Source organism: Carassius auratus, chromosome 11, assembly GCF_003368295.1.
Source record: "Carassius auratus strain Wakin chromosome 11, ASM336829v1, whole genome shotgun sequence".
Lineage (NCBI taxonomy): Eukaryota > Metazoa > Chordata > Actinopteri > Cypriniformes > Cyprinidae > Carassius > Carassius auratus.
The window spans coordinates 12716255-12737885 of NC_039253.1; the positions used below are offsets into that span (position 1 = coordinate 12716255).

General features: G+C 37.5%; 1 protein-coding gene across 37 annotated transcripts in view; it reads right to left on the bottom strand.

The window, feature by feature from the left end:
- cacna1ab (calcium channel, voltage-dependent, P/Q type, alpha 1A subunit, b) overlaps nucleotides 1-21631 on the bottom strand; it is a 123050-nt gene that overhangs the window by 38549 nt on the left and 62870 nt on the right. For 23 of the 37 annotated variants that reach the window (XM_026275439.1, XM_026275444.1, XM_026275437.1 and 20 more), the window contains exons 6-27: nucleotides 16151-16242; nucleotides 15643-16070; nucleotides 15445-15548; nucleotides 14943-15058; nucleotides 14792-14827; nucleotides 14617-14703; nucleotides 14288-14494; nucleotides 13990-14102; nucleotides 13683-13795; nucleotides 13167-13298; nucleotides 12986-13058; nucleotides 12692-12809; nucleotides 12173-12240; nucleotides 11976-12082; nucleotides 9816-9866; nucleotides 9223-9355; nucleotides 7885-8387; nucleotides 7111-7412; nucleotides 6674-6809; nucleotides 6470-6599; nucleotides 6276-6335; nucleotides 6100-6206 (exon numbers count right to left, since the gene is read on the bottom strand). In XM_026275439.1, the coding sequence (XP_026131224.1) occupies nucleotides 6100-6206; nucleotides 6276-6335; nucleotides 6470-6599; nucleotides 6674-6809; nucleotides 7111-7412; nucleotides 7885-8387; nucleotides 9223-9355; nucleotides 9816-9866; nucleotides 11976-12082; nucleotides 12173-12240; nucleotides 12692-12809; nucleotides 12986-13058; nucleotides 13167-13298; nucleotides 13683-13795; nucleotides 13990-14102; nucleotides 14288-14494; nucleotides 14617-14703; nucleotides 14792-14827; nucleotides 14943-15058; nucleotides 15445-15548; nucleotides 15643-16070; nucleotides 16151-16242 (3216 nt within the window). The remainder of the gene's footprint in view (nucleotides 1-6099; nucleotides 6207-6275; nucleotides 6336-6469; nucleotides 6600-6673; nucleotides 6810-7110; nucleotides 7413-7884; nucleotides 8388-9222; nucleotides 9356-9815; nucleotides 9867-11975; nucleotides 12083-12172; nucleotides 12241-12691; nucleotides 12810-12985; nucleotides 13059-13166; nucleotides 13299-13682; nucleotides 13796-13989; nucleotides 14103-14287; nucleotides 14495-14616; nucleotides 14704-14791; nucleotides 14828-14942; nucleotides 15059-15444; nucleotides 15549-15642; nucleotides 16071-16150; nucleotides 16243-21631) is intronic. The other 14 variants (XM_026275450.1, XM_026275465.1, XM_026275464.1 and 11 more) reach the window with 3 other exon arrangements.

Here is a 21631-nt window from a genome sequence, read left to right on the forward strand (position 1 = left end):
TGCACGATTGATCACAGTTGACAAAAATGCTTGAACTGATCTTAAAAAACAACTGCTTTTGGGTGATTTGTGTAAAGTGATCTGATAGGTGTCAATATTGAACCTTTGCTTAATGCGTCTTTAAATCATCTATTTAAAAAAACATATAGACATACATATATAATATAATACACCATTGCTGAGCACCACCTAATTGATTGCTCTTATCCACTCACATAAGCTTTACAAAATGAAAAAGATTTTCATGAGAAGCATTTTTACTGAACTATGCAGTAAAAACTGAAATTATATAATCCGTCCATATATGCATCTTTGTATATTTGTTTAAAATTGTCTGTAATCTGTTGTGCAACAGTTGCTAAGGCAGACTGCCAGTAATGCTGGGGGGCTTAGCAAAGGGACAATTAGTTTTAAATCCAGACAGAATCCTTAAAACATTTGAAAGCTGTTGAGAGGTCTGATAAGAATACGTGTTATACAGATCTGATATGAGATCATATCTATCTAAGATCAACACTTACCACTGTAGTGTTACATAGTGAGCACTGGAGCTTCTGATCTCTTCTCTAGAAAATCTATTTGTTGCCTCTGCACACTTATTTTTAATCTGGATGCAACATTGTACTATACACGGCTACTAATATACCCTGATGTCCTTATTTTGTCTAAATGAACACACACACACACACACACACACACACACGTTTGGATTGGTATACCAACATAAATGACTTTCAAAAACATGTTTTAATGTTATATGTTCACCATGTTTTTTGATCAAAAATACAATTAAAACTGTAACACTGTTAAACATCAACATACATTAAAAAGTAATTATATATTAACTTAAATACATTTTTTTTGTAACAACATAAAGGTGTTAACTGTCTCTTTTAAACAATGAAATGCATCCTTTCTGAATACAAGTATTATTTCTTTAAAAAACAAAAAAAGAACAGTAGTGTTTATCTACTACATAAATTATATATTACACATAATATCATATATGTTGTTACATTCATATAAATGATTATATACACAATATTAAATACCCTGTTAAATTTATATAGTTAAGAGAAATAAAATCTAAATGTGATGATCTGTTGATCAAATTTAGCTGCTTTATTAGTGATTAACTCATGCTCCCAATTGCTACACACACACACACACACACACACACACACACACACACACACACACACACACACACACACACACACACACACACCTGAGTCTGCTGCTCTTTTTCATATTGACTCTGACAGAATCATTCTCATACACTAATGCCTGCCAGGTATTTGGCAGGTCTTTACTCTGGGCCTGTACCCAATCAATAACTGAGAATTCAAACATGTCACACTTATAGATTAGGACAACCCACTGCAGTAGAGGAGAATCCTCCCTCTGCCTTGCCAACTTTGAGAGCAGGGGGAGATTCTTGACACCTTAGCACACTGTCTCAGACACTCGAGCCGGAATGGAGGTGGAATCCATGACTGACTGCAGTGGAGCCAAAATGGCCGACACACTGGAGTCGCCTCAAGATGGCAGTGTGGGATGGAATTTGTTTCAGTAACTATCACGCAGCACATACAGTCCTCAACTCAAATCTGCGGTTATTGGGTTACATGCTTTTCAGGTATTTGTATTGACTTCATTCTAATAATGATGGTGGCAAAAGCAAAATCATTTGCTGAGTCATATTGTTCTTATTGTGAAACTGTAATACATGAGCAAGCCTTTTCTCCACCTAACCAAGGTATTCTGGGTAATCTGAGATGCTTGTGAGTCATGTGACCTTCCCTGGATGCAGGGAAGAACCCAGAATGCATGTATTTAGAAAGCTTAAGGCAGTGGAAAGATTAAAAATGGTTAACCCAAAAATAAAGTCACCCTCATGTTGTATCAAACCTGCATATTGTTAGATTTAACATGCAACAAAATAAAGACTTAAAAAATGTACAGGTTTGAAACAATATGGCAGTGAGTAAATAAAAAAATACAGTTAATACAGTAAATATAGTTAATAATGAAAGGGCATAACCTTTCATTTCATTTGTGTGTGAGTGGAAGAGAGAGAATGAGATAAACAACAACAGATGAAGGACAACAGATGAACCAATGTCAGAAACACCAGTTAATAAGGAGCAACTGTCAACCTGGAGTCCTCTTTTCTTGTATTCCATTTTCCTGAACATATCCTTCTATATCTCTTGTTCTCTCTATCTCTACACATCCCTTGTGGTCTCTCTTTTTCACTCACTTTCTCAGACTCAACAAATGAAGGCCCAAATGATAAACAGCTTGACAGCTGGAGTTTGTCCAATGAAGCTTGGTGCTGATGAAGGTAAAGGAGAGGAGAGGAGAGGAAAGATGAGGAAAATGAAGGTGAAGGGGATTGGATAGGGAAGAACTGTTTTTAGGAATCAGAACAGGAAGTGTCACAGGACAGAAATAGGGTTGATATGGTGGAGAGGCTTCATTTAGTTTCAGGTCAGGGGATGGGGATGAAAACTGGGCGCTGTGTGTGGAGTGATTTGAACTCAAAGCAGGGTTTAAACCTATCGGGCCATGTGTTGTATGTGAAGATACAAGCTAATAGGTTTCACTACAGGCATTCAGCTAACGCAGTCATTCATATCAGCATACCATATGGCTTATTTTTGATAATATTTCAATAAGTACAGAAAGTACAGAATTAGTGTTTTATATCAATAAATATTAATGAATTAATTAGATAAAATGCGGATAAAATAAAATAATATTATTTTTAAATACAATTTTGTTCAAAAAGTTGGAGAATGTAAAATTTGAAATCTAGATTACAAATAGATTAAGCTCAGCAAGCCTGCATTGACTTGATTAGAATACAATAAACCATATTTTTCAGCATTATTTGATGAATAAAAGTTCTAAAGAACAGCATTCATTTAAAAATATATTGTGTAACATAATAAATGTCTTAACTGTAATTTGTAAAATATTTATTGATTGCGTGTTAAATATTACACTATGTTAAAATTTCACTACTTATTGCAAATAGTGACAATTATCTGCAGCTCGGTATTCTAGTACATTGTAAAACAGTATACAATATTAAGTTATTGAGTGTAAATTGTAATTTTAGTTCAAATTATTAAATGATAATTTATACACCTATCCTAACTTTATTTTAAACTTTTTTTTATTATATTCTTAATCTACATTGAAAAAAAATGCTTTTCTGATGTGTTTTGAAATTTGAAAAGGGAGAAAAAAGTTCGCCAAAAGGTGGATTCGAACCCAGGTCGATCATGTCACACGTTTTACCATCTATGCCACTGGAGCTAATGATTGCTGGTTGTCTTTTGCATTGTTGACTAGCTGAATCCGTAAAAAAAAACTGATCCCAAACTTTTGAACAGTAATGTATATATTAATATATTGTTTAAAAATACAATAATTAGCCTCAAATATTACATTTGAGGCCACTATGTATGATGAAAGTTTTACTGATCCTCAGTTCCCAATGACCATATTGCTTTTAAAGGAGTTTGCATAGCAAAGTTTTAAAGACAAAACATTTGGACAAACAGTGAAGCAAATGACAGCTTAAGAAAAAGGTTAATGGTTAGACAGAAATGCAAAAAGTTCAAATGTATCATATAATAATAATAATAATCATAGTAATAATAATATATTACATTCAGTAACTTGCAAGTGGAGTGCCTTTAAGGTTGAGCAAGTTCGAGAAATTGCATAATGCATACATAAAATCACAACAGTTCTGAAACTGTTCATGAGATATTTATCTAAATCTATTTTTTTTTTTCTAAAATAATGCCACTAAATAATAATATCAGCATACATGCATTCTAATCCCTTATTAAGAAGTGTGCAGTCACTTTTAATACCACTAGTGTTACAGTATGTCATTTAAGACACTGCAATCCCCACATACAGAATGAAAAATGTGCCTTGTTTACACATATATGTAATCTGTCCTACAGGACTGAGGAGGATGTGCTAGATCATACATGCAGGGCTAAACAAGAGTAAAAATCATTCCACGCTCAGAGCCCCATCAGCCGTGTTTACTTGTTCTCCTTTCTTAATGACTAGCTGATGGTCCCGCTCTAGGGTTCAGCTTTATTCCAGAACCATCCTCTTTATATCCCCAAGCTGCTGCTCCCTCAGGCCGTGCAAATGAAAGAAACCAGAGTACCTGTAGCAGGACGGGCTCACGCTGATCCAGACATGGAAACCGCCTGGGCACTAAAGGGCTACAGGTGCCTGGAGACCCCTCACCCCCACAGGGCCCCAAAGGGCTCAAAACTACCCTTTTCAGCAGAGGGAAAGTGTGAGGGGACATGTTTATGGTGAACATTTGGTTGGTGGAGTAATGACAGATGGAAGAGAGCCCTGACACTCCAACAAATCAAATATTTTGCTTGTTTAACCACTTTTAGCGATTATTATACAAATTCTACTAAAACATTATATTCAAGAATATATATATTTTTTGTTCTCTTATTGGTATATGAAAATTAATTATATGTATGTTGTAGTTGTTTTTGCTTTTTATCCTGAATGGATGTTGTTATGTTATTTGTTATACATGTATGTAAAAAAAAAAAAAAAAAATTCTACTAGAACTAACATTATACTAAAATGTATTAGTAAAAGTTTTTTTGTCTCAGATTTTGTGCAACCGCAGAGTTAAAAAAAAAAAAAAGTTTAATAAATAAAATATATTTATTAGTTAAAGTATACACTTCTCCCAAATTTCCTTTGGAGAAATAAAAAATAGACACAAATAAGAAAATTACTCATATATAAAATTGATGTGCAATAAAATATGTTGACGTTATAGTTCAAATAATTTGGCCTTGGAAGAATTTGATGAGAATTTAAAATATTTGAGATGGCATTGAAACCCTTTAATTGTGATATCATGTGAAAAGCTTGAGACAATATTAAGATCTCTTCAGAAAATGATATGTAAGTTTAGTGGGGACTTTTAGTCATAAATCTGACAAAAGCTGTCACTTGGGCAATACCTTTTCAAAAGGCAGACCTTTGTACCTAAAGAGTCCATATTGGTACATTAAAAATACATATAAGCACCTAAAGTGTACATATTAGTACCTAAAAAATAAAAAAATGTGTCCCTTTTAAAAAGGTACCACCCAAGTGACCTTTTTTTCTGAGATCCTATTTGCGCTTTTGTTTGTTTTTATTATTTCAGAGAAATACTGTAAGAGTTCATTTATTGATGGAAATCATGGTTAAAGAATGAAAGGAAAGGTGCTTTGACAATCTGTTTAGCACAAAGAAGGACTGAGCATGAGATAAAATACAAGATGAATGACGAAATCCATCATGTAGAGCTAATAGCTGCGTTTCAATCCACCTATTTTTATGCACATTTTGGAATATCACATTAAAAAAAAAAACACTGGATGCCCATAAATTCAAAAAATGCACATAAAAACTTAAATAGGATAAACTTTTTATCTAATGATAAAAGTGATATTCTTTCTTAGTGATATTTAGTGCCACAGTTAACCAGGAAGTGACGATTTTTTTTCTCTTTGAATCATTGGATGGAAATGGTGCTTTATTGGCATTATTATTTATTTATATTATTATTATTATTATTTTATGCGATATTTCAGTTTTGCACATAAGGTTAATTTGAATCTTTGGATGGAAACATAGCTAATGGCAGGAGTTGGATGGGAAAGAAATAGAGGTGTTATCAAGAAGAAAGCTGGGGATGCTGATTGGTCAGAGAGAGAATAGAAACAGACAGGCTGTTCCTGACAGAAAGTTTGATGTGTGTGTTTGTGTGAGTGTGTGCAAAGTGAGAAAGGCCTTCATCTTTGTGGCTGATTGAGTGAGACAGAATGCAAAGTGACAAAAATAGAGATAGAGAGCTTAGAAGAAGGGCACACAGTGCTGACAGGAGAAGAAAAGAGGAAGAGACCAAGAGAGAAAGGGGTAGAGAGTACAGGCGAGGCTCCAGGGTGACAGAGGGGTAACAAGGTGGCAGAAGAGACGATAAGGGGCAGCAGGCAGCACTTTTAGGCAGGAAATGGTGGGATAAAGGGCACTTACGTGAAGGCAAAGGCTACCAGGGCACCACTAACCACTACAAAGTCCAGAAAGTTCCACAAGTCACGAAAATATGAGCCTTCATGCAAAACCAAGCCCAATACCACCATCTGGAACACAGAACAGAGGATTAATGCAAATAAAACACAACCACACAAGTCATTTCCTACAATCTTTACCTTGATGAGCATCTCAAAGGTGAACACGCCAGTGAAGACATAGTCAAAGTAACGCAATACCTGGAGAAAAGGAAGAAAGTGCATCAGGAAGTCCAGAGTCAGATTTGTTTTACTTTCACGTTTTGCAGATCCATTTAAACCACTTAGAAAAGTAAGTTAGGACACAAAAAAAATATTGAGAACAGTAGTCTTACGTTGTTTCGAGGTGATTCCGGCCACACCGGATCCTCAGCAGCTAAAGCAATGCTGCTCATAGCGATGACTGACAGAATACACATCTCGAAATAACGTAGCGTCAGGATGTAATGACAACATCTTCGAAAGCTGAAAACTCACACCGGTTAAAATAAATACTTTTACTTGCACACATGCACTACTGCAGATGAACACACACTTACGGGTTGGTTGTGGATAGAATGAAACAGGAACTGAACGGAGGAATGGGTTTGGGGCCATCTTCATCACCACCATTGTCTTCCTCCTCCTCTTTCTTCTCTCCTTCTTTAGCTGGCTCTGTGTTGGCATTCTTGTTCACTGCACAATGAAGGGAACGTGGGAAGAAGGAAGTGCACAGAAGTCCACAAACATAATCAAATAACAAACAGTACAGCATTTGCTTTTACAGGCCAAAGTATACTTCAGTTATTACACGCACATGAGGGTGCGCATACAGTGTGGGTGACGCAAATTTAAAGTATGTTGTATGTTCTGCTGAAAAAAAGGCAATAGAGATTTATGAAAACATGAGAATAAATACATTTCTATTGTCTATGAGTAAAGCCCAAAAAGCTCCTAGAATTATCTGTAGTCACACATATACATATTTGTCCCTCACCTTGCAGTTTGGCGTTGAACGAGGGGTAAATCGGGGGCATATCTATGGCAGTATGGTCAAGTCTGTGGGGGGTTTTGGTGCAGTCAGTCAGAATGAGACTGCTGTCATGGAAATCCGGTCCACGCAGGTTCAGCAGGTTATTGGCCTGCTCTGGGTCATAGTAGGGGTCATAAAAGTCGGGGTCAGCATCGTGGCTGGCCATCTTGCTGCTATTTCGCAGGTTGTCCAGATCCTCGCTGTACTGGCTCTCTGCATGAGGAAGACCTGGCTGAATTGGGCGAGCTGTTGATAAACTTCCCTCTCTAAAAAAAAAAAGAAAAGGTAAGAGGTTAACAGCTTAAACAACAGTTATGGTAACACTTTTGTAAAATACTTTTATAGTATTTATTAATATTGTGAATTAGGATTTATGTTTTACATTTTTGTTTTTATTTGAATTTTAGTTAAATGTTCAGTAATTTTGTTATTTTTTTTGTTTGTTCTATTTTAGTTTTTTAGTTTACTATTATATATTAGAACATCAATGAAAACTACTAACTGAAATCAAATTGTTTTGTGTTATTATTTTTTTAATGATTTTAGTTTCGGCTTCTTCTGAGAATGTTTGGATCAGGAACTGAATGTAGCAACAATATTAATTAAAAAAAAAAAAATCGGTTGATCGATTAATTTACATGATTCATATAAATGATTCACTGATTGAATAAACGATTCATCCATTCACCTCAGTTCTTTAAGTCCGTGCACTGTTTTAAAGAAACACAGAACACTCACTTTCTAGCTCTATGCTGTCGACTCCGTTCTCTATCCCTCCTTCCATCTCCATCCCCATGGTTTCCATGGCGATGCCTCCTCTGCCTCTTCTCTTGGCCCTCCTCCCCTTCTCCTCCAGTCTCCCCTCTGCTGTGGTGCTCTCTGTGTCTTCTTCCTCCATCCTCATCCTTTCTTCTGTGCTGGTGGTGTCGGGGTCGTCTGTGCTCCCCTGCACCCCCCACATCCTCGCCTCCCCTCTGGGCACAATCGCAGCCTGCCTCCCCCAGCTCTGGGTGGTGTAGGGACTGGCGGCTGGAGTGGTGGTGGTGATGATGATGACTGTGATGGTGGTGGTATCGGGACTGGTGCTGCAGGTATTCTTCTCCCTGCTGCTGGTTTAGCTCCTGGGGGTTTGGTTCACCCGGTCGGGGCTTGTTGGTGTTGTTGTTGCGGTTCTCCTGAGGATTAACTACTAGTGGGCGGTCCAAGTGGGTCTTCATGTCAGGACGGTTGTGGTAGTTCATCTAAAAACAGAAAAAGCAGGTTTGGTCAATACATCTAGGCTTAACAATAAATAAAACACACTTTGATGTTAAAAAGTGAACTGGAAATAAGAGTTGACACCATTTACTTTCTTAATATGTTACAAAACCTGCTTTCTGTAAACTGGGAAAGCACTGAGATAAAAAATGATGGTTGATAATGAAATTTATTTACATAAAGCTATTAAAACTATATATTATTTTGTCTGAATGCAATTTTTTTTTTTTTATTCAGTTGTTTTATTTTATTTTTTCGAAAAGAAGTATGCTCACCAAGGCTGCATTTATGACTGTAAAACTGTAAAATTACGAAATTCCATAAAAAAAAAAAAGATTTTTATTTTAAAATTACATTTTAAAATGCAATTTATTCCTGTGATAGCAACTCTGGAATTACAGCACCCATTTCTCCATAACTAAAGTGTCAGATGATCCTTTATTATTATAATATACAATATTTCTTCTTATTATTTAGTATTGTTTCCTATAATGGTAAAAATGTGTTTGCTGCTTAATATTTTTATGTAAACCGGGATCATTTTTTTTCCTCAGGATTCTTTGATGAACATAAAGGTCATAAGAACAGTGCTGATTTGCAGTGATGTAGAAATCATGAAAATACGTGACTTCAGTACATGAAAATGTAACAATTAAATAATAATTTTGTACTTTCAATGTGGGTAAAGGTCTTTTGTTGGTTGATCTTAATATTTAGTTGCTCTGTATTGTAAGTTGTATAGTTTTCAGTAAAAAAGTGTTTCACACAGGAAATACAACATTGTCACTCTTCATTTGTGATCTATCATATGTCTCTGACCTTCCAGTGATCTTCTGCATCAAGTTCATTGTAAAGCGCCTCTCTGCTGGTCATCAGGTTCTGTCTGCGGATCTCACTCGTGCGCTGCTCCCACACTGACTTAGAAACCTTCGAGTTCTTCTGCTGCTCTTTACTACAGAGTAAAGAAATACAGAGAGACAGAAACAGAGTTTTAACCCAGGGAGAAAGAAAATGTTTGCTTTTCCTCCCCTAAAGCATCTATAAGCGATAAGCCAAAGTGAAAGGAAATGATAGTGTCCCTTAGTCCCCAGCAAGAGAACATGGATGTGGCTCATGAATTCTGTGAAGGGATGATGACATACTGAACAACAGCACTGAGAAATGTTCAGACAGACAGAGATGGTTTGAGACCAAACAGAGAAACAAGCAGCGCTGTGCTTGTAGTGCTGCTGTGGAAGAGACAGTGTGTGTCGTCACAGCCAATGATACCTCAGCCTCAGTGTTACAACATAAAACTGCAGCTACAGCAGCTGGAAACATAAAAACACTAATACAGAAACATGAGGAAGGCAGAAAGCAAAAGAAAAAGGGATACAGAACGAAAAAAAATGAGTAAGTAAATGAATAAATACCAGTCCAGTAAACTGTCTGTGGCATCGATATGTTCAGATTTTACTGTAACTCTGAGGAGAGGGGGGTGAAACAAGGAACATAAAAACAACGCTGCCACAACTATCACAGAAAACAACTGACAAAGTGAACGGGTGTCCCGTCCACTGATAGCGACTCGCTTGGTCAGTCAGATACGTTTATGGATGACTTGGCTTTAACCAGATGACTTTGCTTTTCAAAACAAGCTTCTAGGGTGAAATATTTCACTTCTTAAACCTACTTGCTGACAGACCAACCGAATTCTGGGTTTGTGCCAAGTTATACCAAAACCTGACGAACCATGTAAGTACCAGATTTTGTTTATTCACTAAACATCTTTACTATGAACGTGTAACACCATGTCCTAACCAGACACAATAAAGTGACACCAGTAAAATCTGCGGTCAGAAGTAACAAAAGGGGGCAATGATGAGCGGAAATTATTCCAGCTATTCGTGAAGTGGCTCATTCACCATTTGTGAGGTAAACAAACCTACCATTTCTACAACTATAAAACTAAACTAAAAACTAAAGCTACTGAGCAACTTACAGACAGTAGAGCTCTGAATAATGTTACTACTACATAAAACAAAAATTGTCCAGGTCATCTGCTCCCGGTAAGAAACAACCAATCAGAGCTGCGGTCCGTAACTTTGTTTGTGTTCAAAATGTAGAAAAATGAACATAATAAGCGAGTACACCATGAATCCATTTTCCAAACCATGTTTTTAGCTTGTCCTGAATCACTAGGGTACACCTATAATAAGTGTTTATATTCGGACTATTTTAGATTGCTTTGGGGGTACCGTGGCGGAGTAACCCAGTACCTTTGTGATTCTTCATAGACATAAACAGAGAGAAGTAGTTCCGGCTACGATGTTCTTCCGCAAGACGCAAGCAGTTATGTTTATTAACCGCTAGAGCGTCAAATGTTCCCTACCGCAGCTTTAACAGATGCATCATTTTAAGTTATAACAGCCTGAACTGGCGATAAACAATAACAATTCAGTGAAATAATTCAAGTTCAATTATTCAATTATAATTATTCAAGTTAAATTTTTCAATTATGCTCATCTTAACCGAGGGGGCGGGTGTGTTTGACATCAAATACATTCTGCTTGATTGTGGTAGATTATGCAGCATTTTTGCTTTCAGAATTGAAAGATGAAATGTATTGCTGGAAAATCGTTGCATTATGCCTGGTTAGGTCACAGTGTAAGTATTAGCTGATTGTAATATACATACATACACAACAAAATAAAAACATTACTGACCACTTCTTGTAACAGAATGATGAATTAAATGAGGAATCAAATGCAGTATTGCATCTCATACAAAACCACAAATGGCATACAGATACCACACATTCAACCGTATTTCAACTTCAAATTTACCTCATAATGTGTTTTAAGGCATGCCTTCAAAACACTCACATAGTCATAGAAATTTTCACGGTATTTTATGGTACTTTTTGGGGGGTTTGACAGCACCTGTTTGCTGTGTGCTTTACAACTGTAAGGAAAAGAGCTGCTTAGTCCTGCAAAATACCTATTTTTGCATTCTCTGTAAGAAAATAAAATCATATGGATCTGGAACAACAAAGAATGTTGTTTTCAATTTTGAGTGAACTATCCATTTAACAACAGAAATAGAAATGGTACTAATGGGGTTACATACTGTATGATCAGGCAGGTTTAAGCAAGTCTGCTGAAAAGTGAATTAGAATGGATTTACTTAAATAAGATGATAAAGTTAAGCTGACAGACTATGCTAAACTCGGCTAAGCTAGGCAAGACATATTTAAACCAGCTATGGTACCAAATCAAATTCATGTGACATAAGACATGGCCTCTTACAATAAAAAAAGTTAAAGTGTGAATTACATTATGTGTGTTTCAGACATTAGTGTGAATGTGTATTAGGGCTTATTTGCATATATATGAATATTCATCGAAATTTACATGTCCCTGAGGGTCAGAGGTGTCTTGTGAATTTCACTTTATGATCATGAATATGTATATAAAACTGGGTATGGCTTTATTGCTATTGTATGTGTGTTTCTATTACTTATGGGCAAAAAACTGGCGCTAGTGTCACAAAGGTAGTAAAGGTGCTAATTGTTAGCATGTAGAGTAACTCACGCAGCAATAGATAGGTTGGCAGCAGACAGTGGGCTCACTTCTGCCACTTCTTTTGCTTTCTGGAGAGCAATCTTTTGTGTTGTGGCCTCCTCTTCCTCCTGTTCATCCTAAAAACCAATAAACATACAGCAGTGACAGCCGCTAACCATTGTAGGGCATCAAAAGAAAATCTACATGAGATAGAGAAACTGTTTAACCTTAGTTAGTTCCTGAGCATTGGCCAGGTTGTCCACAGCGATAGCCAAGAATACATTCAGTAGTGTGTCTGAGAGGTTAAAGTTCAGAAAAAGTTTAGAAAGACAATGCTTGTGTTTCATGATTGGACAGAGCAAAATAAACATGACTGCATCTCTCAAATCACATTCAAAGGTAGTTGTAAATGAATAGTACAAAGCCTGCTTGTTATTAACATGCAGTGAAAAATTCATGATTACACAACTTCATGTAGCTAAAGTAAAGTGCAAGTATATATAGAAATTTGAGTCCCAAATTTGCATATTAGAATAATTTCTGAAGGATCACTTGACACTGAAAACTTGAGTAATGGCTAGCTTTGCAATCTCAGAATTTTGAAATATTTAAAAATAGAAAACTGTTATTTTAGATTGTTATACTCCTTAAAAATGACTGTTTTACTGAATTTATAATCAAATAAATGCAGTTGCATATGCAGCAATGAAAATACTTGTGTGTTTCTGTGTGGAAATGAAGGATACAGTTGCCAAAGAGTGTAAGGACAATGAAGAATATGGAGAAGACCATTCCTTTGTCCACCCCTCCCTGAGACTTAATGCCGTCATACATCACTACGTTCCAGTCCTCTCCAGTTAGAATCTGAGAAATACACAGTCTATTTAAACACACAGAACAGAAATGCATGCATATTTGATTTGCACAAACAAGCTCATTTAAGCAGAATAAGCTTTCTTTATCTTTATATACCCTAAACATGCAGGCGGCTCACTTGGTTTTAGAACAGATCTACTGCTAAACCAACATAACCAGTCTACCTGAAACACTGTCATTATGGCACCAGGGAAAGTATCAAAGTTTGTTGGAGGAGTGCCTAGCTCAAAGTTAAACCTGAAAAAACAAAAAACAAAACATCAATGCTATGCATAGTTATTGGTCATCTGTATCTAACTGAGAGACTAAGAAAGTTTTGGCAGCCAGGTGTAGATCTATACTGACTGTCCACCGAACAGCTGCATCCCGAGAAGAGCAAAGACCACGATGAAGAGGAAGAGAAGGAAAAGTAAACTGATGATGGACTTCATGGAGTTTAGAAGAGACACTACTAGATTACGCAAAGATGCCCAGTATCTGAAAAAGACAGAAAAGAATCTAGAATTAAAAACACTAAAATCGTGACATTTTATATATAAATAGTACACACAAAAATTAAAATGAAAAGTTTTTGGACTAGTGCTTCATTATGTTTTTTGTTATTTTTAGAGCTTGACAGCCCCAGTTCTCCACTGACTTTCACTATGAAAAAGTGTAGCATGAACATTGTGCACATTGAACACTTTTTTTTCCCATATGTATAGAATGATGTGAGGTTAAGAAATTAATTTTTGTTTGAACTCTTCTTTTAATCTAAACAAGTCCCACTAAAAAAAATCAGCATTGTAATCTCATTGATCCCACAACACAAAAACCGACACAACTTTGTGATGGACGACGCAGAGGTTCAATTTAACGCACTTGGTGACTTTGAAGATCCTAAGCAGTCGAAGAGCTCGCAACACACTGATTCCAAAGGACGCCCCCGGCTTCACCATGGCCCAGAACACCTCAAATATGCTGCCAACGATGACCTGAAACACGCACACAGCCAAATCCCAAAACAAATAAGGAACACTCTGAGGACTGGCTAACAAGGACTTAAGTCTGCATCTAATGTAGGTCAGCGGCTTGCAGAGGTTTAAAACAGAGGCAGAGTTAAAAAAAAAAGATAAAAAGGGCAAGGAAGAGAGACTTTAAATGGGCCAAAAGAGAGAAGGGCACTCACTGCACAGTCGAAACAGTTGAATGAGGAGTGGAAATAAGGGCGCGTCCCCAGTCCGTACATCTTAATCAGCATCTCTGACATAAAGAGGCCTAGGAAAATGAACTCAGCATAATCTGGAGAAAAAAGAGAAAGAGAGACAAGACATATAAAGGAAACAGAAGCGAGGCAGTGTTTTCTGTAGTAAGAAAAAATCCAAAAAACTATTAACAAATAGAGAGCGGGACAGGATGCAGACCAGATTTGAAATTATGTCTCCCACAACAACAAATGTATAAACTAACAGCTTAGGTTAACTCACAGAGGAAGTCCGACAGTAGCTCGGGCTGATCATAGTGAACTACAGCCACACACAGTGTGTTGAGTCCCACCAGGCTGAGGACAGTCCAGTAGAACGCCTTAGTCTTTACAATCTTTCGAATGAAGAAGCGCAGACGTCGCTCTTTCTTGCTAAATCCAGTCCCATCGCCCATTCCGCTCTTTATGCTCCCACGAGCAAAAGGTGAGCCTAAGAATATACACACATAGCAGCACAACATCTGGCATGAATACTACAGGATCTTACTACAGCCACTATGGGTTTCAAAAGACATTGAGAATTGTCTTCCTTACGATCTGAAGGATTCTTACCAACTGCGTCTCCCATGTGGTCCTCCCCCTCTTCTGGATTTAACAGGTCAGATTTGTTTTTCTTTATGGTGGGCCTACGACGAGATCCTGCACAAAAACACATTCACTGTGAAAGCTTACTGCCTTTTAGGCATTAAATAGCAACAGCACCAAACAGGAAAATTTTTACTTTTACCAGTGCCATCATCATCCTCAGTGAGTATGACTTCCTCTGTAAAAAGTGACAAGAGAGAGATTGATGAACTAGATTTTAACACCAACAGGTCCTAACCAGTCATTACATCCTGCCGTAAATTAATATCTACACTTGTGTTTTAAACACATACCTGCTTTGCAGATCCACTCCAGATATCCGTTGAGCTCTCTCTCAATCTGCTGCTGACGTTTGAGCTTGAGGAACTCGCTCCTGTTCTCCACACGCTCTCTTTCTTTGGCAAACTCACTTTAGTGGTGGGGTAAGACAGACAAATAAAGAAAGACAGGCAGACAGAAAGACACCTGTATAGTCAGCAACTTACTAATCAAAAACGTATTTACATACATTGTTTTATACAAATGAATGATGGATGAAACAATAGAGAGAACAAAAGAAGCAACAAAGCAATAAATAGGGAGAAAAGTATAATTATGCAACAATAAATAGGTAGAGAGATGGATAGAACAACAAGCAATACACAGAAAGAACAGGAAACAAAGAACGGCGGAAAAAATGATAGTGACAGACTCATGATGGATGGATGAATTGAGCTTGCTAGCCAGACAGCCAGCCAGATAGATAGATAGATCGATAAATAGAGACCAACAAACAGAAATATAGATAGATCTTACCCTGAGAGGACACCCAACACCAGATTTAGCATGAAGAAGGATCCGATGATGATGAGGGGAACATAGTACATCCAGTTCCAGGCACTCCCTAAGGCATCATTGCTCTGTAATACACCCAGATTTATCCAACATTATCATCTAAAATCAAAGTCCATTCAAAAAAAGAATCATACTTTCATCATTGCCTTTAACTCTTACATAATAAAGCATGTCAGTCCAACCCTCCATGGTGATGCACTGGAAAACAGTGAGCACGGCAAAAAGGACGTTGTCGAACTGTGTGATGCCATAGTTTGGCCCAAGCCAGTCTTCCGCACACACCGACCCTTTCTCACACACTCGAGCGGGATATTGCTCACCACAGGGCTGTTCGTCAAACATCTCGCCTGGGTTATGTAAATGCACAGGATTTGGTAAAAGGTATACAATTTTAAAGGTCAAGTGTTTTTCGTTCGTCTTTACGTCAAGCTCACCTGTGACATTGTCGAAACAGGTGCGGTGGAATTTGCCCATGTAGAACTCCAGACCAATGATGGCAAACATGAGGATGGCCACAAATAAGAGCACGCCGATTTGCAGCAGTGGAATCATAGCCTTCATAATAGACTTTAGCACCACCTGCAGGCCTGGAGAGTAATGGCACTATTGCATACTGTGCAAAGAACTCTGACAGACATTGATGAACTCAGACACAGAGATCACTTACTTGGAATTCCTGACACCAATTTTAGCGGCCGCAACACTCTCACTGCTCGCAATGTCCGCAGGTCTAATTCTGACCCCACAGAGGACAGGATACTGGTGAAAAAACAGAAAGAAAGGAGGCAATTTTATTGTGTGCCATTAAAGCCAATTATACAACAGCAGATTTAATCTACACTCTGCGCTTCCATTTGTAATAGAGGCATTTGTGTATCAGCAATTGTTTCCCAAATTAAGACATCTCCATGTGTCATGTGAAAGATAAATTTTGTCATTTATCTACAGCAAAGTAGAGTCACAAGCAGACACATTATTCTGAGAAGAGGTCAATCGCAGGTAAATAATTGACCAGACACTACTCTGTTCTTACATCACACAAACTGGTCTGATCACCTGATCTTTAAATGTGAGTTTGCATGCGTGCGTGCGTGTGTGTATGTGTGTGTGTGTGTGTGTGTGTGTACATGCTATATTTAGTCAGGGTACTGCTCTTCTTATTTATGTATTTAAATGTATTTAAATATTTTATTAAAACTGAAAACAAATACACACTTAAAAAACATACATTTAAGTAAAATTAAATTTATTTATAATTAGTTTATAATAATATAATCTAGAATATATATAATCTATATAAAAACATGTATCCTGTTTTATGTACATACACTTGATAATGACAGAAAATTAGGTCCATCTGTAGTTAATTGTGTTTTTCCTTTTTTAAATGACACTGAATTCAGCATCAAGCCATTTATCTCACTCTTTTTCCATCACTCCCTTCCACTGTTGCCTGAATATGCAGCGATGCCAAAGATGCTAAGAGCTCATTCATTAGTGGTTATGATATAGAGCGCCAGCCAATGGCTCAGTCGATAGGCCTTTAACTGCTCTGCCATCACATGCAGCAAACACCTACGTAAGCTAAAAGAAAAAAGAAAGAATGTAGACTGGACAGAATGCAGCAAACTCGTCTCCTGACTCGCTCATTACTGTCATCTGCTTTTTCAACCCTTCCTCTTAAGCCGTTCAATTGGCAAGAACATGGTGCAAAAATGTGATGAGGATGAGATGGCACCGACCCTCTATAATAAGCCTATAGGATCTGTCTCGAATATTCACAACCAACCTAAACAGAAAACTTGATCACAGAACAGCATGCTGATCCCTCTTTGACCAAACCCAGCATAGATAGAGTATTTGGATGAAACTCTCAGTAATTAATTTACATATATCAAGTCTCACATAACAAATAATACCTATTTATGACCCATCTTGTATGATCAATATGCCCAAGACTGATGCAAATATACATTCGACACTTAAAGAACTGATTTGAGATCAAGACTAAAGTACTCTGGCTGCTGATACAATATCGGTTTACACTTTATTTCGTGGAACAATGGAAACTTAGATGCGGGAAGGAATAAACTGCCTCCAGGTCAGGCAGTGAGGAACACTTTATGTACAGTAAGTGCAGTGAGGATAACAGAGCACCGCTGACTGCGCTGATATCCTACTACACACTAAAAGGCCTGCGGTAAATTTGATGGAAGAGTGGACTGACGTGTGTGTGTGTGTGTGTGTGTGTGAGAGAGAGAGGTAGGGAGGGAGTGTATGCAAGTTTAAGACAGATGGAAATGTTAAGAGACAGTGAGAGTGTGTGTATATATTTGCAAATGTTTGAAGACAAGCTACAGACCCAGTGCCCAGGTTTGAAAATAAAGAAGCCTGTCCACATCTGTTTGGCTCATAAGAACTCTTTGTTGTGAACTGTCAAATAAAGAACCTTTTGTAGGAAACAGGATGTTATTTTGAACACAGCATTAACTAGCCTATATTGAAAGAGGTGAAATTTATGATTGATAAATTAACTTGAATTTTTTTTTTTTTTTCCTTAAGAACATACGTGAGTGAGAGTGGTGCTTGCCCATTAGAAACTATGCCCATGGCCATCTAGATGCAGCGGGACAGTTTTTTTTTAGCAATTAATTTTTAGGTAAATGCTTACTGGTCCAAGTCAAAATAGTATACTCCCAGTGATATACAAGGCAGCTAGCTGCAATAGCAGCTAAACTAACTTGCTAGCTATAGCATCCCCTATTTTCAGCACTAAGAATGCAACACAAAATAGAAACATTAGTGTTCACGTCAGTGTTTACACTACTGACCCATCCCTTACACCTTAGCCCACCCTTACACCTACCCATAACACCAAACCTGTCCCAAACCTTACACGTATCCCACCTCATTAGCAACAAAAGTGCTTTGCAATACAATATGAACACAATAAGTACATTGTACATATTTTTTGATGTAAGTACATAGTAGTTAAGGCCAAGGTGAGTTAATTATCAGAAATGTTTTATTCTGGAAGTGAACTAATAATTTAAAATGTACTCATCATTGAGAAATGCCGATAAAATTGTTAAAAATGTGCACATGAAAATCAACAATCAAATTAAAAGAAAAGGAAAAAAAACACTTGCTTCTTACCCAGAGTTATTCTAGAATGTTTGTCAAATTAGTAAAAAAAAACTGTGATTTCAGTGCCATTTGTGATTCAGACACCCTCATTCTCTCAACTGCTAAATAAGTCTCTGTATTTCTCACAGTTTTTGGTGAGGTAGTCACTGCCCTCGCTCTCAGCACCAGCGGGAGAGTCCTGTGAAGGGAATAAAGTGTGATTTGGGAAACTCTGGAGAGGACAGACTGAAAGACACACAGTTAGCCCTGAGAATGCAGAACGGTAAAGGGAAAGAGAAAGCCCCTCGGCCCTAGGGAGAGAACGATGACAGGGTGAGACAGAGGGATTCACAGGAGCGACACTGCCTCCGTCTGCTGGGGAAAACCTGACAATCAATCAGAGCACACACTCACAGAAGGGCTTTCTCTTTTTTTTTTTTTACCTTTTTTCTCTACACCAGTTTATCGTTCCTTTTCTCCTTTATTGCATCATTAGGTCTGGTGTTTGTAACATCACACAAAATAATCCTTAAAAATACATGTCATAACCTAAAAATGTAAAATGAGGTATTGGGAGAAAGGCTGTGGCTACGTCTGGTACAAGTTAGCGAAATAGCTTATATTGCCTGCAGTTTATGAATATATACGGTATGTATGTGTATGATTATACTGTTAGATACATATTATGTTCATACGTTTACACGCTTGAAGAATGTTTCTAAGAATAGATTATGTCTCGCTCATTTGCTTTAAAAAAAATAAAAATAAGGATGACGATCGTGGAAGCCTCTCTCCAACATCATGCCACCAGGTCTCTCCCCATTCACGGCATCACCATAGCAACCGGCGATTCCTCTTTTACCAGCCTCCTCTCATTCATAACCGTTGCCATGGCAACGGGCCCTCTGTCATTGATGGAATCTCGTTATTGCTGCTGCAACCGGGCCAGGAGCGAGAGATAAAGCGTCCCCTTTCGATTGATCTCCATTCCCTTTCTTACGGCGAGGATTCTCTGCTTGACCACAGTTTCACACATACATGCAGTCTATGTTCATTAGCGTGTCCTCTACATGTTGCTCAATCAACCTGTTTCTGCGATAAAACAGCGCGGGAATCCTCCAGCTTTTCATTGCAGCTGAATCTAGGTCATCCTGATATGCAGCCGAACTCTACATTATTCAATGCTGTACACTCAGGCCCGTGCGTCTGGGAATACAGTGCATGTGTGGGGTACATGAGGGTGTTTGTTCGGGGAGTGTGACAGGGATCTGGTATCATAAATCTTGTTTCTTGAACCAGAATTTGTAAAACAGGCTTCTTGTTTGCATCAAAGTGCTGGAATATGTTTCTTCTTTGTTAACTTCTCATATTGGGCTTCTGCGTGAGGGTTTGATTTGATCAGCATGGCTACAGACTGCTGAAAGGGCTCATTGTCAACTCTGGGAAGAAGATATTACATCATTTGTTAATATAATACATTCCTTAATGGTATCATTCTCTTCCTCCTTGACTTTGCTTTCTTTCCTAGTCTTACCCTAGCAAAAATTTATTTATTTCATGAATTACGATACAACAAACCCATTTACATATTTATGTACTTAATAAAAATACCCTGCAATTTTACTTTTACTATACTAAATAGGTAGGTGCAATAGGTGATTGTCTTTAGAATTACTATTGTTTTTTTTGTTATCCTGGTTGAAAGTCTCTTCACATCCCCGATAGCAAGAAGTGTACATCCAATCAAAACGCTCGGTCCGAGAAGGCGTTCACTTCACTTTGGAACATGGACTGGAACTGGGAACCACTGATGTAACTGTTTCTTGAGCCCCAAATCACCATATTAGAATGATTTCTGAAGGAACATGTGACACTGAAGAACGAAGTAATCGCTGCTGAAAATTCAGCTTTGTCATAACAGCAATTAAAAGATTTTAAAACATTTTAAAATAGAAAATTGTTATTTGAAACTGTTAAAATATTTTACAATATAATTTTTAACTGTATTTTCAATCAGAAAATGCAGCCTTGGTGAGCATAAGACAAAATGCTTCCAAAGCATTAAAAATTTTACCAAACCCAAATTTTGAATGGTAGAGTATTTCATAGTATCTCATACAATTATATTTTAAGTATAATGTGCTATATTTACAACTTATACAATATAACTGGGACTTTCAGTATAGCAACTCCTTAGCAATGCATACATTTTAAAATCTAGTTTTAATTTCCATTGTCAAGCTTTTATTTGTTTGCTCCAGCTTTTCTCAGCACAGCTGATGGTCACTCCCTCTCCTTCCTCTTATCCTCTCCATTGCTTGTTACCAAGCACATGCATTTCCCCTTCATCCTTACATTTCACCAGCTCTCCCTTGGCTCCCTTTTTTTCCACAAATGCTTTTTTTTCCCTGTTAGTCCCCACTTGCACTGTTACATTTGTTATGAAAGAATGAGAGGGAAAGATGAAAAACCTCTTCCACCCTTTACTACTACATAACACTCTGATACAGTCTTTCGCTATATCACACATATATATATATTCGCTAGATCTTTCCATATCTGCGGGCCTTGCCTAATCCGCCTCTTTCTCTCTCTCACTTTCTGTTGTCATTCTTCCCACCTGTCCTTATGTGGCAACCAGCATGTGTGTGGCCTTCTAAAGGACAAGAGAAAGAGCGACTTCAACAACACACACATGCAGAAGGTGCAAGTTAACGTGTGTTAAATGATGTGTGTTTGGTGAGAAAAAGAAAGCTAGCTAGAGGCTAGAGGTTTTCTACCTGTGTGAATATTGTACCACTGCCATCACTTCCATTATCATTATTGCTCTGCAGTCATTTAGAGAAAGACATCCTTCCCTTTACCTCCATACAGACATTAAACACACACACACACATACACACTTAATCTAACAACAACACACACTCCATAAACACACTTCACTTAAAGTGCATCTATTCCTGAAACGCGCTTTTAACCTGGTGTCCAGTCGACGTAATGGTTTCTTTAACACAGACATCAC